At 35.3% G+C, this 19,270-nt stretch overlaps 1 protein-coding gene across 4 annotated transcripts in view; it reads left to right on the top strand.

Annotated features, from left to right (window-relative positions):
• Positions 1–19,270, top strand: part of TMEM156 (transmembrane protein 156) — a 72,449-nt gene that overhangs the window by 3,998 nt on the left and 49,181 nt on the right. For all 4 annotated transcript variants that reach the window (XM_037829593.1, XM_037829592.1, XM_037829595.1 and 1 more), the window contains exon 2: positions 14,908–15,177. In XM_037829593.1, coding sequence (XP_037685521.1) covers positions 14,908–15,177 — 270 coding nt within the window. The remainder of the gene's footprint in view (positions 1–14,907; positions 15,178–19,270) is intronic.

The raw sequence follows: 19,270 nt of genomic DNA, 5'->3' as shown, positions 1-19,270 counted from the left end.
ATTACTCCCCCAAACATGCTTGCAGAAGCACTTAGTAAGAGAAGCAATTATTATTGATTTTCAAATGAAATTTCCTCATATTAATATCTCAAGTATTCCTGAAACCAGAAATTATAGTAAATTATACAAGTATGCTCCCAATGATCCATGGTGATGCAGGGCAGGAATAGCACAGATGAAAACACCTCAAACCTAATTTTATCAAGCTGTTTTGACTTCCTCACATACTTTTAAGAGCCAAACTGACATAAACTATGTTTACCAGCCTTCATTTCCCCTTCCATTTCACACTTTCTAATGGAAATTGTACTGAAATGAGCAGTGAAACCGAAGAAAACAAAGGATAAAGGAATTCAAATACTTAAAAACTATAGGATAAACTCTGAAATACATGACCATATGTTCACATCACTATGTCTATATTATAAAGAATATCATATTGAGCATATCTGGAATTAATTTGCCTAAAAGTGTTATTGTAATTCTCAAAAATGTTCCCTTTATTTTCTTCTTCTTAACTGGTGCATTAATAATTTAATCAGTAATCCCCAAAAGGTTTTGGGACATAGTCTTCTTATGACTTTTAATTTTTTTGTTTAACAAATACATATACTTACATGTGCCAGGTAATGTGCCAAGTGCTTTTACAAATAACAACTCATTTTAACTCATGTTAAGTATTTTAACTCACGTTTGGTTGAGCAAGAAGGCTTTACTTCTTGTTGAATTTCTGAAACATTATAGTTTCAAATTGACTAAAGATATGAAACAATACTTGTATGTAGATATTTTAGAAAATATATGCTGGCAAAAAGAAATGCTGCTGAATATGATATTTTTCATTTTGGGCAGTGTCAACAACCCTTGCTTGTGATGCTTTTTAACTGCTTGTCTTATTGCTTTGGTGGATAAATTCTCTCTTAGTATATCTTTTTTGTCTTTAGAGAAAAAATTACTTTCTCCAAAACATTAATATGGTGCTTTATCTTCTCCTTACCCTGTTCTATTCCTTTTCCTCCATGGCACTTATCACCTATATAATGTACTTATTTGTTATGTGTATTTTTTATTGTCTGACTTCTCCAAATAGAATGTAAGCTCCATGAAAAATGAGGTTTATGTCTGTTTTGTTCAGTGATGATTTCCATACACTTAGGACAGTATCTGTCATGTTAGGAGCTAGGCACTCAACTTCATTAGGCACTTAATGAAGATTTGTTGATTGAGCAAATATTATGTGTCATATTGTAAAGGAACTAAAAAGGAAAAGGTAACTTTCTTGAAGGAACTATTTCTCATCTGCTTTTTACAACTATCTTGTGAATTAGATATACGAGGTGTTATTATCCTCATCTTACATTTGAAACATAAAATTACATCACAAACCTAGACCTTTTAGGCTGCACAATCTGTGAAATTTATTTCACAGAATCTTTTACTAAGAGATATGTGCCTCATTACCCTGAGTCATTTTCCTGCCATTTTCTTTATCCTTGGGGAATTTCTTAGTATACTTTACTTCCCTTGTTTTGAACATTAAAATGAGCAGTCTCTTTCTTACATCCCAAACATGCCTTTCAAATACTCCCGCAGTAACTTAAAAATTGCCCCAAACTTTGACCCACCCCACCTGAACAAGAAGTTTATATAGTCTGCCTCAAATGTTGTGTGAGTAAATCTGTATCCTCTATAGATTCCTCAGTACCAAATCTGGTCAACACAACAGATGTATTACCCATTGTGGTGGTTTGAAGCTGTATGTACCCCAGAAAAACATGTTCTTAATTTTAATCCATTCCTGTGGTGTGGACCCATTAAGTAGGACCTTTTGATGAGGTTACTTCAGTTAAGGTTTGACCCACTTCAATCAGGATGGTCCTTAATCCTATTACTGGAGTCCATTATAAATGGAATGAATTCGGAGAGAGAGAGAAAGTCATGGAAGCAAGAAGCTGAAAGCAACAAAATCTGGAAGAGAAGGGAGAGACCAGCAGATGCCACTATGTGCCTTGCAATGTGGCAGAGGAGCAGAGAAGCCAAGAATCACCAGTCTTTGGGAAGAGAGCATTGGCGTTATGATGCCATGATTTGGACATTTTTATGGTCTCAAAACTTTAAGCTTGTAAGCTAATAAATTCCCAGTGTTTAAGCCAGCATATTTCACGGTATCTGCTCTAGCAGCCTAGGAAATTAAAACAGATTTTGGTACCAGGAGTGGAGTGCTGCTATTGCAAATACAAAAAATGTGGAAACAGCTTGGAAATTGGGTAATGGGTAGAGGCTGGGAGAATTGTGAGGTGTTTGATAGAAGAAGCCTAGATTACTTTGAAGAGACTGTTGGTAGAAATATGGATGCTAAAGGTACTTCTGATGAGGCCTTAGCAGGAAATGATGAATGTGTTATTGGAAACTGAAGGAAAGGTGATCCTTGTTTATAAGTGGAGGAGAACTCGGTGAAATTGAGTTCTGATGTCAGATGGAAGGCAGAGCTTGCGAGTGATGAACTTGGATATTTAGCTGAAGAGATCTCCAAGCTAAATACAGAAGGTGCAGCCTGGTTTCTCCTTGCAGCTTATAGTAAAATGTGAGAGGAAAGGGGTAAGCTGAGCACTGAACTCTGAGGCACAAAGAAACCAGAAATTGATGGTTTGGAAAATTCTGAGTTTCTGGAAAGGGAGTCCTCAGAGAATAGTGCTCCATGTGAAGGTTGAACTGAACATGGAACCAGTCAGCCATTTCATTGCAGTCAGGATTGGAGATGCCATTATCCAGGAAGGATCTGTGGAAAGCCCTGCTTTCTGATGGTTTGGAACCCTGTGTGTTACTTGCAAAATGGACAAGTTTTTGAGAGTTTGTGTGAATGGAACCACTGCCACCCTGGACAAAAAGGGACAGGAAAGGGACAAATTGGAGGAAAAATCACTCCAACAGCAGAACCATGGAAGCTGAAGTCTGGACTGAAGACATCTTCTTGGGTCAAGAGAGTTGGCCCACCCTTGTGTGTGGAAAGGTGGAGTCTGCCTTGTTATTTGGGGAGGGCAGGCCTTCCACCCCATTGTTCAGGAAGAGTGCTACCGTGCCCCTTTTCTCAGATGCCCTGGGAATTGCAGAGGGTCTGGCCACCACCTCAATGCTAGAATTGGTAGAACAGACATTTTTAAAAAGCAGAGCATTTATAATCAGCAAACCCTCAGTGAAGATACTACTAAAGAATTAACCTCAGAAGAAAGAAAATGATTCTAGAAGGATGGCCAGATATACAAAGAGAAAATGGCAGGGGAAAAAAAGATCCCAAAGATGGGTAAATCTAAAAAAATCTAGAAAGCATTAACTACATAAAACTAAATAACAACTAATTTTGCAGTCAATGAAAATACAAGATAGCACTAAAATTTATTAAACAATAGCATTTAAGTCAGAAAGGAGATGATCAGAGTTAAAGAATTCTAAGATCTTTGAATTATTTGAGAGAGAGTAACATTATTGATTGAATTTAGACTTTGTTAACGATGTACATTTAAAAGTATTATGTTAACTACTAAGATAATAGGAATATGATGTATGATGTTCAAAATAAGTCAAGGGAAAACCAATGGAATGAGAAAAATAATGGAATTAATTCAGTAGACAGTAAAATAGGTAAGAATAGGAAAAATGGGACAAACAGAAAGCTAAATAATGTGGTAGAATTAAATACAAATATATCAATGATTCCAACAAATGTAAGTGGACAAAATTCTCCAAGTGAAAAATCAAAAAAGCACTAGAATAGATTAAAAAACAATTTTTGGCAATATGAAATTTAAAGAGACTTACCTGAAATATCAGGATAGGGAAAAGATGAAAGTAAAGGAAAAGAGAAATATATGGAGTAAATAGTAGCTGAAGAAAGTTTATGTCATTGTATCATAAGACTTTAATATCAGAATTGCTAGCAATAAAGAAAGGTAGGGATAAAAGGTTCATTCACAAGAATATGTATTAATTCTAAATTTGTATGTACTAAGTAAGATTAATTAAAAGAAACATTTATAAATCCATTTTGATGGTGGGAGATTTTAAATATAATTCTCATTGCAAAATACAATCAAACAGACAAAGAATAGGAGTAGAGAAGATTCAAACAACTCAACTAGTTTTTTCTAATGGACATATTAGAATATTGAACTCAACATCTGGGAATATATATTTTTCAGGCACTTATGAAATATTAATAAAAATTCACCACCTACTAGACCATAAAAGCAGCCCTTAACAAATTTCAAGCAATCTGTATTACAAATCTCTAGTTAAATGCAAATAAGTTAGGATCTAGTAACAAAAAAGGAAACTAAAAGCAAATAATATCTTCAGATAGTTAAAAAACTCACTTGTAAATAACCCATAGTTGAGAAGAAATCATAATGAAAATTAGAAAATATTAATTATTGAATGATAATGAAAATGCTATCTACTTACACTTATGGAATATAGAGAAAATGTTATAGCTTTAAATGTTTATTCATAAGATGTTATCAATAAGATTAACCCAAAGAAAGTCGAAGGCAGGAAATAATAAAAACAAGAGCAAAAGTCAATGAAATAGAGGATCTAAGATGGTGGCATGGAGAGGAGAGGAAGCTAGTTAGTCCCCCTGGAACAACTAATAAACCACCAGGAACAACTAGTAAATAATCCAGAATAACTGTGGGGGGACAAATGTGACCACCCACTCATCATACACCAGCCTGAATTGGGAGGAATGCCTGAGATCACAGCATAAAATCTGTAAGTAAAAACTGCGGCTCCAAGCCGGGAGCCCTCTACCCCACAGCCCGAGCTGCAAAGCCTTGTGTTACTAAAGAGAAGCTCTCTCCCAGCAAGTGAATATAGCTCAGCTGAGGTCCAACTGAGGTTTTAATTAACAAGCATGGACTGCTCCCTACGAGCTACAAATCCCCAACAAGCAGACAGAGGTTTTGCGTGACAACTGACCTTGGAGAGCCAGAGTGTGGCCATGGACTGGCCCTGAAGGGGGCTTTCTGTCCCTGTTTCAGCTCAGTGGAGAAAGCCTCAGCCATTTTCAGTTCCCAGTGCTCTGACCCAGACAAGGGTGGAGATAGCACAGGCAGAGTCTATTCAAATGCTAATGACCTTTCCCTAGGGGTTTATCTTCCCTAAAGTGGGGCCCAGCTCTACTACCTGCCTTCCATTCAGAACCAGATTCCAGAGCCTGGGGGAAAATAGCCACGGGCCACACCTCCTTACATCAGTCTGGAGTTACAGTCTGACAGGCACCACCTGCTGGGCAGAAAAGCACAGTGAGCTGAGGCATCACAGGTTGTACCAATCTTCTAAGACACACCCTCAGGGAAACTGGATACTGAATATTTCTTCCTTCTGGGACCTGAGCTGGTTCTGGTCTGGGAAAACCTGACTGCGGTAACCAAGGAAACCATGCCTAGACAACAGAAAATTACAACCTACACTAAGAAAAACAAAGTTATGGCCCAGTCAAAGGAACAAACTTACACTTAACTGAGATACAGGAAGTGAAACAACTAGTAATAAGTCAATTCAAAAAGTTTAGGGAAGATATGGCGAAAGAGATGAACTGTATAATGAAAACACTGGATGTAAATAAGGTAGAAATTGAAAGTTAAAAAAACCAGAATCTATGGAAATGAAAGCCACAACACAAGAGATGAAAGACACAATGGAAACATACAACAGAAGATCTCAAGAGGCAGAAGAAAACATTCAGGAACTGGAGAACAAGGCAACTGAAAGCCTACACACAAAAGAACAGATAGGGAAAAGAATGGAAAAATAAGAGCAACATCTCTGGGAACTTAAGGACAAAATGAAAAGCAAGAATGTACATGTCACTGGTGTCCCAGAAGGAGAAGAGAAGGGAAAAGGGGCAGAAGCAATAACAGAGGAAATAATCAATGAAAATTTCCCACTTCTTATGAAAGACATAAAATTATGGATCCAAGAAGCACAGAGTACCCCAAACAGAATAGATCTGAATAGGCCTATGCCAAGACACTTAATAATCAGATTATCAAATGTCAAAGATAAAGAGAGAATCCTGAAAGAAGCAAGAGAAAAGCGATCCATCACATGCAAAGGAAGCTTGAAAAGACTATGTGTGGATTTCTCAACAGAAACCATGGAGGCAAGAAGGAAGTGAGGTGATATATTTAAGATACTGAAAGAGAAAAACCACCAACCAAGAATCCTATATCCAGCAAAACTATCCTTCAAATATGGGAGAGAGCTTAAAATATTTTCTGACAAACAGACAATGACAGAGTTTGTGAACAACATACCTGCTCTGTGGGAAACACTAAAGGAAGGACTGCAGACAGAAAGGAAAAGACAGGAATGAGAGGTTTGGAAAACAATTTTGGGAGATAGTAGCACAGCAATGTAAGTACACTGAGCAAAGATGACTATGAGTATGGTTGAAAGAGGAAGGTTGAAACCATGTGGGACACCAGAACAAAAGACGAAGGATAAAGACTGGGACTGTGTAACTCAGGGAAACCTAGGATGCTCAACAATTGTAATAAAAGGCACAAATATGTTTTTACATGAGGTAGGACAAATGAATGTCAATATTGCAAGGTGTTAAAAATAGGGTGGGATTGGGGAGAAAATACAATCAATGCAAACTAGAGACTATAATTTATGGAAGCACTGTATTATGCTTCCTTTAATATAACAGAGGCAATACACCAAAGCTAAATGCATACGGGGGGTGGGGTGCAGTGGGGAATAGAGGAAGGGTATGGGACTCCTGGCATTGGTGATGTTGTCTGGCTCTTTATTCTGCTTTAGGTTAATGCTGTCTTTCCTTTTGTTGCTTTCTAGCTGTCAAGTTTTTTTTCTTTCTTTCTCTTTTCTTCTTCTTTTGTCACTCTGCCTTCTTTGACTCTTCCTCCTTCTTTGTGGAAGAAATGGATATGTGCTTATATAGATAGTGGCTATGATGCTGAATACATAAATACGTGACTATACAGGGAACCAAAGATTGTTTACTTAGGACGGAATGTATGGTGTGTGAACAAAACCATCTTAAAAGAAAAGGGTTGATGAAGAAAACTTGAGGGCACTATATTGAGTGAAATAAGACAGACACATAAAGGCAAATATTGCAGGGTCTCACTGATATGAACTAATTATAATATGCAAACTCATAGACATGAAATATAAGGATAAAAATGAGGCTAAAGAATGGGGAGTAGTTGCTTATTATGAGCAGAATGTTCAACTAGGGTGAACTTAAACATTTGGATATGGTAGCATGTTATGAGAGTAATAACAGTGCTGAAAGGTGTGTGAAGGTGGTGGAAAGGGTAAGCTCAGAGTCATGCATGTCAGCAGAAGGAAAGTTGGAGGTTGAAAGATGGGAATGTATAAAACAGTGAATCTTGTGGTCGACAGTGTCTGTGATTAACTATACAAATATTAGAAATCTCTCTCACAAACTAGAACTGTATGACACTATAACTAGAAGTTAATAATAGAGAAGCATATAGGAAAAAAAATATGTACCTATTGCAAACTATATTCTACAGTTAGTAGTATTTTAACATTCTTTCATCGACAGTAACAATGTACTATACCAAAACTATGAATCAATAATGGAGGGGGGTGGTTAGGGGTATGGGAGGATTTGAGTTCCCTTTTTTTTTGTCTTTATTTCTTTTCTGGAGTAATGAAAATGTTCTAAAAATTGAAAAAAATTAATTGTGTTGATGGATGCACAGCTGTATGATGGTACCATGGTCAATTGATTGTACACTTTGGATCTTTGGATAGTTGTATGGTATGTGAACAATCTCAATTAAAAAAATATATGTGTGTGTGTGTGTGTGTATATATATATATATATATATATATATATATATATATATATAGTCAATGAAATAAAAAAACAAAGATAGGCTCAATAAAGTCAAAAGTTGGTGCTTTGAAAAGACTAAGTAATTGACAAACTTCTGGAGAGGCTGATTTATTAGTTTCGTATGACTGTTTTAGCAAATGGCCACAAGTTTAATGGTTTAAAACAACACAAATTCATTATCTTATAATTCTGAAGGTTAGAAGTCTGATATAGTCCTCATCAGGCTAGAATCAAGTTGTTGGAAGGGCTCTGTTCCTTCCTGGAGAATCTGTTTTCTTGCCTTTTCCACCTTGGCTTGTGACCCCCTTCCAGCTTCAAAGCCAGCAATGGCCAGTCAAGTCTTCCTCACATGGCATCTGTACTAGTTTCCTAAGACTGCTGTACAAACTACCACACACTGGGTGACTTAAACAACCGAAGTTAGTTCTCTCACAATTCTGAGGCCAGAAATCTGAAATCAAAGTGTTGGCAGGGCTGCACTCCCTCCAAAGGGTCTAGACGAGAATCTGTTCCTCACATCTTCCAGTTCCTGGTGGTTCCACGTATTTCTTCAGTGTGGCCACATCCCTCCAGTCTCTGCCTTGCCGGTCATCTCACCTCCTCCTCTTCTGTGTCTCTCTCAAAATTCCCTCTGCCTCTCTCTTATAAGGATACATGTGACTGCATAAGGACCCATCAGATAACCCAGGATAAACTCTTCCTCTTGAAAGCCTTATCTCCACCACATTGTTTGCCATCTAGGTAGCACTCACAGGTTCCAGGGATTTGATGTGGATATCTCTTCAGGGGTCATTTCCCAGCCCACTGCAGTGTCACTCTGACACTCACTCTATTGCCTCCCTTTTCCACATGAAAGATCCTTGTGATTACATTGGACTCACTTGGTTAATCCAGGATAATCTCTGTATTTTAAGGTCAGATGATTAGCAACCTTAATTCCATCTGCTACTTCAGTTCCCCTTTGCCACATAACCATGATATATCCATAGGTTCCAGGAATTAAGACTTATACATCTTTGGAAGGCCATTATTCTGCCTACCACATCTGATTAAACAAAATATTAGAAGGGACAAGCAGTTAATGTTAGAAAACAGAGACATAATTACAGACATAGCAAAAATTAAAAATCTATCAAGAGACTATTACAAATAACTTTATGTCAATAAATCTGGAAACATAAATTAAAAAGACACATCTAGAAAAATATAACTTAGTAAAACTTCTTAGGAAGAAAAGGAAAACTCAACAGTCAGAAATTGAAATGAAGGAAATTGAACCAAGAGTTTAATATCTTCCCTGAAAGAACACTAAGTTCAGATGACTTTACATGTAAGTTCTACCAAACTTTCAGAATAAACAGATATTTTCAATTTTATATAAAAATGAGGAAACACTTTCTAATTTATTTTACAAGGCTGGTATATCTTGGTACTCAAACATGTCAAAATGATAGAAAAGACACAAATTTACAGGCCAATCATACTTATAATGACAGACAGAACACTTTTCAGTGAAACATTAGCGATCCAAATGCAGCAATGCATAACAATAACCAAATTAGATTTATTCCTGGAATGAAAGATTGAGTTAGCATTAGAAAATCTAATAATGTAATTCACCATATTAGCAGGTTAAAGAAAGACCATATAAACATCTCAATAGTTGCTGAAAAAGCATTCAGTTATATTAAACAGCACCCACGATTAGCAAACTAGGTGTAGCAACTAGGTATAAATTGATACAGGGTATCTAAAATTTACTTTAGGAAATACCATCCTCAATAATGTAACATTATACATTTTCTTCTTAAAATCAGGAGCAAGACAAGAATGCCCACTCTCATCATTTCTATTCAACTAGAGTGTATTAATTGTGTTGATACAGTGTATTAAGACAAATAAAAGACATAAAGGGATAAGGATTAGAAAGAAAAATAAAATGTTCATTATTTGCAGTCAGTATGCATGTTTACCTAGAAAGCCTAAAAGATATACAGAAAAATATTAAAATTATTAAAATTACCAAAAAGTTTGGCAAGATGGCCAAAAATAATATTCAAAAGTCAATTGCATTTCTATATACCATTAACAAACAGAAAACATATTTCTTAAATGATGCTATTGGCAACAGCAACAGAAAATAAGCTATCTAGGAATGAATCTAGCAAAAATGTTTAAGACTATAATGGAGAAAATTTGGAAACTTTATTGAAAGATATAAAAGAAAACCTATATAAATATAGAGAAAGAAAAGCAGAATGGAATGAAAGGAGGAACTCAATATCATATCTATTTCCCCAAATTGATTTCTAGAATCAAGTGAGAATCACAAGTGGGTTCTGCATTGAACTTAACAAGCTGATTCTAAAACTTATTTGAAAGAGCAAAATGTCAAGAATAGTTAAGACACTCCTGAAGAAAAGGAATAAAATCGGGGGAAATTTACTATCAGATATAAAAGTTTTAAAAAGCAAAAGTAATTAAATCAGTATGATATCTTTGTAATGATAGATAAATCAACTGATGGATCAAAATCAAGAGCCCAGAAACTGACTTACATAAACATGGATACTTGATATATAACAGAGATGTCATTGCAGATAAGTCAGGAAAAGATAGACTACTCAATAAATGCAAGTACAATTGATTATGCATATGGAAAAAAATTTTGTTTTCCTAACTCATACTGTGCACAATTCCAGATGGACTAAAAACTTAAACGTGAAAGGCAAAATGTAAAAACTTTTAGAAGAAAATGTAGGTGAAACTCTTTCTAACCTTAAGGGAGAAGGATTTTTTAAACAAGACACAAAGCATAAATTTTAAAGGAAACAATTGATAAATTCAATTACATTAAGATCAAGAGCTTTCTATAGCAAAAAAACACAAAACAAAACAAAACAAAGAAAATGAATAGACAAGGTACAAACTGTGAGAAGATATCCTGATAAAAGATTTAAAGAACCCCCTAAAATTTTAAACAGAAATTTTAAAGATCTAAAAATTAGTGGGAAAAAAATGAACAACCTAACCAAAAAAAAAAAAAAAAGAAAAGAAAAAGAAAAAGAAAAATAGGACAGAATAGGGAAAACCAGGAAAATATACATTTAAATGCACTTTTAAACTCTAATCAGATTCCAATTAATACTCACCAAATTGGCAGGAATTGAAAAACATTGCTAGGATAATCAGAATGGGAACAATTTATACATTGTAGGTGGAATATTTATCAGTACAACCACTTCGTATAACACTTTGGCATTATCAAGTACAGACAAAGATTCACAAACCAAATACCCAGCATTTTCACTCAGTGTGTACCTGAATCTCCTCTATTTGTCCTCTAGGATTTATGTCCAAGAATCTTCACAGTAGTACTGTTTTATCTTTTATTGAGATGTAGTTTAAACATAATAAGGTGCTCCCATTATAAATGAATATCCAATGAGTTTTGTCATATGCATCTATTAATGTAACTGTACCACAATCAAAATAAAAAACTTTCCAAAACCATGCAAAGGTCCCACTTGACCCTATGCAATAGAGTCCTTCTCCCTACAGTTTTCCATTTTGTAAAATTTCATATAAATGGAATCGTATAGTATATAGTCAATTTCACTTAGCATGCCTTTGAGATTCATCTGTGTTGTTGCTTGTATCAGTGGTTTCTTGCTTTTTGTTGCTGAGTAGTATTCCATTTTATGGATGTATGGGGAGTTTATCCATTCACCAGTTATTGAACATTTGCATTTTTTCCAGTTCTTGGCTATTATAAATAAAAAGCTGCTATGAAAACTCATGTACAAGTCTTTGTGTAGACATATTATTTCTCTCATGTAAATTCCTAGGAGTGGAAGAGCTGGATCATACAGTAAGTATATGTTCAACTTAGAAGAAAATGCAAGTCTGTTTCCAAAGAGGGTGTGCTGTTTTACATTCCCACCAGCAAAGTATGAGAGTTTCAGTTCATAGCAGCAATATGCATAACAGCAAAAATAGAAACAACCCAAATGTTCACTCTCAGAGCAATGAATAAATAAGTTGTCATAAATTCCTTCTAAACAATACCACAAATAATTAACTAAGGCTACATACATCAACATGACTGAAACATATTAAGCAAAAGAAGTAAGTCACATGAGAATAGATGCAGCATATTCCAGGTGTATGTATGTGTGTTTTAAAATATGGAAAATGAAACAATATATTATTTGGGAATACATACATTTTGTAAATACTGTAAGATAAAGCAAAAGAATGATAAACACAAAATTCACAATAGTGGTTAACTTTTGGGAAAGGAGGGTGTAAGGATGGGAAAGGATAGGGTGCTTCAAAGATGCTGGTCATATCCTGTTTCCTAAGCTGGTTGATAAGTACGATTCTTGTTTTATTTGTGTTATTCTTTAAAGTGCATCATTTTGGTTTGCTAAAGCTGCCAGAATGCAATATACCAGCAGTGGGTTGGCTTTTACCAATAGGGATTTATTAAGTTGTAAGTTACATTTCTAAGGTTGTGAAAATGTCCTAATTAAAGGCATCAATAGGACGATACCTTCTCTGAAGAAAAGCCAATGACATCTGGGGTTCCTCTGTCATATGGGAAGGCACATGGCTGGTAGCTGCTAGTCCTTCTCTCCCAGGATCTGATTTCAATATGGCTCTCTCTCTCCAAAATGTCTCTCTTAGCTTCCCTGAGCTCTCTGAGTTTCATCTGTCTTTAGGATTCCAGCAAGGGGATTAAGACCCACTGTGAATGGGAATGGTGGGAACCCAACAATAGGTCTGACCCTACAAGAATGGATTAAAAGAACACAGTCTTTTCTGGGGTACAAAACAGCTCCAAACCAGCACATATGAATGCTTATGCATACTATATTTTTATAATAAAAGTTTAAAAAGAAAATAGAGGTTGTTAATGTTTCTCTAGTATTACTTTTTGTTGTTCTTTAAAACGAAAAAATAGTTGACTTGGGCATTTGTCCTATGCCATAATGTATTTTCCTAATTCTATTTACTATTCTGTATATTTCTTCTGAGAGGGTCTTTGTACTGGAATAATTATGGAATGCATTTCTATCTCTGGGAGTGAGAATTTAGATGTCTGACTCTCAGCAACATTAATGGTAGTAGTTAAATTCATAAATCCTTGTTTATGGGGATGAAATATAGCTCACCTGATGGCCAAAATGATTGAGTAGCAGTTATTTATTTCTTAAAATTATTCCAGTGAAGGATGTTCCCTCTAACTATTTCTTTTCCAATTTAATTATTTAAAACTGAAGTTTAAAATGCATCGTAAAATGACCTTTGGGCCAAATAGAAAGGCTATAGGGCTGTATCATCAATTCTGGAAAGCCCAGTTGGTCACTTATTGGATAAGAAGGCTGCAATACTGACAGTGAAATATTTCTATCTCCCCTATAGCAATATAAATTCAAGAAGTTGAAAATTTCATAAGATGAAAAGTGCCAGTGAGGAAATGGGAAGATGGCAAGAAATAAATTTTTTCATGTGTTTAGTAATATAAAAAGCATAGATTGTAGAGTTCTGTCAGATGGTACATTTCCACTTCCTTCTTGGAATATTATTACTTAAGGCAATCTTTTTTTAAATTATAGTTACAATTTGATTACAACTTTGACTATAAATATATTAAGACATTTTAAATTGTGCATGTGAATAAGATTTCATCCCTCCCCAAAATAATTTTTACGGCAAGTCAAGTATGAAATTTTTAATAACTGGAAATTAAATGTGAATTGTTACAAAAATCATTTCAAAGTATTAGATGACTAAAATAACTAAATTTTGAATTAGCTAATTTATTAACTAATAAAAATAAAATAATTAGAAGCAATTACGTCCTTATGGAACTACTATTAAAATATAAATTCCATAAAATAAAAAAAAAATGCTTTGTTTAGAAAAGAAGATCAAAAGTTAAATATGAATCAATAGCTTGAATTTCTTTTAAGTTTGAACCAAGATGTATGACTAGGAGTAAATCATTCTAGAAAATGAAATAATTTTTTCATTGTACTCCACATTATTTAGAAATCTGAAATATATATTTTGCCCTATATGGTTATATGAGAAATGGTAAAGAAAACTACAAAGATGGAATTAACCATAGAAGCATTATATCATGCTAAAAAATGACTATGATTATCTGAAAGAGGGGTTACCAATTCTTTAGTTTGACATTACTGCTAAACAGGGATTCCCAATTTTTATGTCATAAACTTTGATTATTTGTATGAACTAAAGCATAGATAACTTTATGTTAAATGAAGGATGAATTTTTTAAACTTTTAGTTTTTACTTTGAAATACAGGCTTGCAGTTTAAATAATATACAGTTACACAAATTTCACAGTGTTTTCATGTATACTATACAATTTGATGCTGCCAAAACCCCATGAGGTTAGCAGGATCCAGAATTATCTCTATTTTGCAAACATGAGCTCTCATCGAGATTAATTAAGTTGTCCAAGTATCTTGGCTAGTAATAGATATAACACTAGAATATTTGTCTTTTGTTTCTGAACTCAGTATTCTTTCCATTGTACCATCATTTCCATGTATGATGTTTGTTGTCAGACAAAAATAAAAATTATGATGTCCTGTTCAATTTCATCTTTGGCACTTTTGTCCAAGTTTCCATTCCCTGTTCAACTCTGTGCAACTGATTTGAGTCTCTATTTTACAATAGACTTGAATCAGAGAAATCTAAGATTTGTCCATAAAACCTCTTCCAGAATAGGGAATGGTTAAAATTGTTGGCTCTTTATAAGGAATTTTGTTCTTTGAAAATTGATAGGGAATGTTGACAAGTTTAAAAAGGAAATACTTAAATGGAGTAGATATTGTAAGTTCATGTAAAAAAAAAAAAGTCTTGTCACTGATAAGCTAAAATGTCTGCCTATGAAAAACTGGGAGTTTATTGTGCATTTATTTGAATGCCAAAACCGAAAAATTTCACTGAAAAAAAAGTTTTTTTTTTCTTTACAGGAAACATGTTGAAGCTATCGTGTCTGGAAATGTGTTTACAGCCTAATCTCACCTATTTACTCTCCTCCTTAAATTTTTCTTTCATGACTCTCCTGCAACCAATAAGGGAAACTCAGATTCTTATGGGAATCTTTCTAAATCATACCAACTTTCAAAACTTCACCATGGTTTGTGACGGCTTCACAAATGAATTTCAAAAGCGCTCCTCATGTTTGGTTTGTGAGTCCAGAGGAAACATGGATTTTACTTCTCTGGAACAAACATCAAAAGGTAAATGCAAAATAAAAGTGAGAAAATTATCAAGGATAATTACATTATTCTGTTAAAAAACTATTAATAATATATTCCAATTTACAAGCCAGAGGTATTGAAACACTCAGTGGTGTGGTTCTTTTAAGATTAACTTGCAGAACGTTGGGATGTTACTCGTTCTTGGTTTACTGTGATTGATTGAAAACAACATATCTGTTCTTAAAATACATAAAAATGCCACTGTAATTTACATAAGTTTGATGGTTAAAGGATTATTTAGCATGCTCTCTTCAAAGGTAGTGAATTTTTTCAAAACAATTCTAAGTAAACCTGTAGGTTCTCATTGTAAAATCAAACTCTGTTTTCCTGAGGAGTCATTGAACTCTTGATGAATTTGTGCCTACTCCAGCTTAACATTTATCATACTATATATGAATTGTCTTCTTAGTAGTTTGACTATCCAACATGCTTCGTTTTTTTTCTTTTTTAAATGCAATTTTATTGTGATATATTTATGTACCATACAATCATCCAAAGTGTATAATCAGTTGTTCACAGTATCATCATATAGTTGTGCATTCATCACCACAATTCTTTAACATTTTCATTACTCCAAAAAACAAAAATTAAAAATAAAAATAAAAGAACACCCAAAACATCCCATACCCCTCCTCCCCCACCATTATTCATTTACTTTTTTTCTGAGGGACATTCTGTACTCTTTATTTTTATTATATTCAATTTTATTAAGATTGTTCACATACCATACAATCATCCAAAGTGCAAAATAAATTGCCCACGGTACCATCACACAGTTGTGCATCCATCACCACAATTAATTTTTTTCAATTTTTAGAACATTTTCATTACTCCAGAAAAGAAATAAAAACAAGAAAACTCAAATCCTCCCATACTGCTAACCCACACCCCCATTATTGACTCATGCATGGTATTGGTATAGTACATTTGTTACTGTTGATGAAAGAATGTTAATATACTACTAACCATAGTACATAGTTTGCAATAGGTATATTTTTCCCTAAATACCCCTCTATTGTTAGCTTCTAGTTGTAGTGTCATACATTTGTTCTAGTTCATGAAAGAGATTTATAATATGTGTCATGGACGTTGTCCGCCACAAGAGTCACTGTTTTATACATTCCCATATTTTAACCTCCAACTTTCCTTCTAGCAACATATGTGACTCTAAGCTTCCCCTTTCCACCACATCCACACACCATTCAGCACTGTTAGTTATTCTCACAACAACATGCTGCCATCACCTCTGTCCATTTCCAGACACTTAAGTTCAAACTAGTTAAATATTCTGTGCGTAATAAGCAATCACTCCCCATTCTTTAGCCTCATTCTATTATCCTTGTAACCTATATTTCATGTCTATGAGATTACATATTATCATTAGTTCATATCAGCAAGACCACACAATATTTGTCCTTTGGTGTCTGACATTTCACTCAATATAGTGCCCTCAAGATTTCTTCATCAACCTGTTTTTTTAAAGATGGTTTTGTTCACACACCATACATTCTGTCCTAAGTAAACAATAGATGGTTCCCTATATAATCACGTATTTATGCATTCATCACCATCACCACCATCTATATAAGGACATCTCTATTTCTTCTACAAAGAAGGAGGAAGAGTCAAGAAAGGTAGAGAGACAAAAAAAAAAAAAAAAGAGAGAAAGAAAAACAGATGACAGCTAAAAAGCAACAAAAGGAAAGATAGAATTAAACTAAAGTACAGTAAAAGAGTCAGACAATCACTGGTGCCAAGAGTCCTATACCCCTGCCTTACATCCCCTCTTCTAGGCATTTAACATTGGTATATTGCCCTTGTTACATTAAAGGAAGCATAATACAATGTTTCTGTTAACTATAGTTTCTAGTTTGCATTGATTGTATTTTTCTCCCCAATACCACCCCATTTTTAACACCTCGCAAGGTTGACATTCATTTGTTCTCCCTCATGTAAAAACATATTTGTACATTTTATCACAATCATTGAGCACTGTAGGTTTCACTGAGTTATACAGTCCCAGTCTTTATCATTCCTCTTTCTTTCTTGTGTCCCACATGCTCCTGACCTTCCTCTTTCAACCATACTCACAATCATCTTTGTTCAGTGTACTTACACTGTTGTGCTACCATCACCCAAAATTGTGTTGCAAATCTCTCACTCCTGTCTTTTCCTTTCAGTCTGCAGTGCTCACTTTACTATTTCCTGTAGAGCAGGTATCCTGTAGAGAGTTCACAAACTCTGTCATTGTCTCCTTGTCAGAAAATATTTTAAACTCTCCCTCATATTTAAGGACAGTTTTGCCGGATACAGGATTCTTGGTTGGTGGTTTTTCTTTTGTTATTTTAAATATATGACCCCACTTCCTTCTTTCCTCTATGGTTTCTACTGAGAAATCTGCACATAGTCTTATCAAGTTTCCTTTGTGTGCGATGGATTGCTTTTCTCTTGCTACTTTCAGGATTCTCTTGTCTTTGATGTTTGATAATCTGATTATTAAGTATCTTGGCATATATATTCAGATTTATTCTGTTTGGGGTATGCTGCACTACTTGGGTCTGTAATTTTATGTCTTTCACAAGAGATGGGAAATTTTCACTGATTATTTTCTGCCTCCTTTCCCTTTTCTTCTCCTTCTGGGACACCCATAACACATACATTCATGCACTTCATGTTGTCATTCAATTCCCTGAGGTGTTGCTCATATTTTTCCATTCTTTTCCCTATCTGTTCTTTTGTGTGTAGGATTTCAGGTGTCTTCTTCTCCAGTCCTGAATGTTTTCTTCTGCCTCTTGAATCTGCAGTTGTATGTCTCCATTGCGTTTTTCATCTCTTGTGTTGTGCCTTTCATTTCCATAGTTTCTGCCAGTTGTTTTTTCAAACTTTTGATTTCTACCTTATGGTCACCCAGTATTTTGTTTATAACCTTCATCTCTTTTGCCATATCTTCCCTGAAAGCATTGACTGGGTTTTGAGTTGATTTAGCATATTTATTTGAAAATTTTTAATTGGTTGTTTCATTAAAATGAAACAATATCTCAACTGTATCTCAATTGAGGTGTAAGTTTATTCTTTTGACTGGGCCATATCTTCGTTTTCCCTAGTATAATTTGTAGTTTTCTGTTATCTAGGCATCTGGTTTCCTTGGTTACCCCAATCCGATTTTCCCAGACCAGAACAGGTTCAGGTCTCAGAAAGGGACTATATTCAGTGTCAAGTTTCCCTGAGGGTGTGTCTTAGAAGATTGACAGACTTTCCTGTGAGGCCTCTAGCCACTGTGCTTTTCCTAACCTGCTGGGTAGGTGGTGCCTGTCAGCCTGTCGCTCCCAACTGGTGTAAAGAGGTGCGGTCCCTTTAATTCTCTGCTTAGGTTGTTTCTGTTTTGACTGTTTTCTCCTAGGCCCTGGGGTCTGAGTTCTGAAGGGAGGGCCAGCACTAGAGCTGGGCCCTGCCTCCTTCCTCTTAGGGAAGATACTCCCCCTAGGGAGTTACCTTCTGCATTTGAATTACTCCTTTGTCTCTTTGACTCTGTTAACTGCACTCCTGTCTGGGTCAGAGTGCTGCAAACTGAAAATGGCTGAAGCTTTCTCTATTGAGCCACTCAGGTTAGAGAGAGAAAAAAGGGAAAGAAAGCCCCTTTTCAGAGCCAGTCCACGGCCCCCCAGTTTCTCCAGATAGCCAGAGAGCACCCAGTCTTCTGGGTTCCCTTTCCTGGGGCACAGGCATTTTCTGGCTCTCTAAGTTCAGTTGTCTCTAAAAGCCTCTGTATTTTTTTAAATTATTATTTTTTCCATCAGCCCCACCTTCTCTCCACTGGAGGCAACCTCAGGGTACTTTGCTGCTTGTTAGGGGTTTGTCCATGTAGCTTGTATTCAGCAGTCCACATTTGTTAATTAAAACCCCAGTTGGAGCTAGACTGAGCTATATTTGCTTGCTCTGGGAATGCTGCTTTCTCCCATAGCAAGGTCTTGCAGCTCAGCCTGCTGTGGGGGTAGAGGGCTCCCGGCATGGTTCTGCAGTTTTTACTTACAGTTTTTATGCTGCAATATCAGCCATTCTATCCAATCCAGGT

Source organism: Choloepus didactylus, chromosome 3 (genome assembly GCF_015220235.1).
Source record: "Choloepus didactylus isolate mChoDid1 chromosome 3, mChoDid1.pri, whole genome shotgun sequence".
In the NCBI taxonomy this organism is placed as follows: Eukaryota; Metazoa; Chordata; class Mammalia; order Pilosa; family Megalonychidae; genus Choloepus; species Choloepus didactylus.
This window is presented reverse-complemented; position numbering and strand designations above follow the sequence as displayed.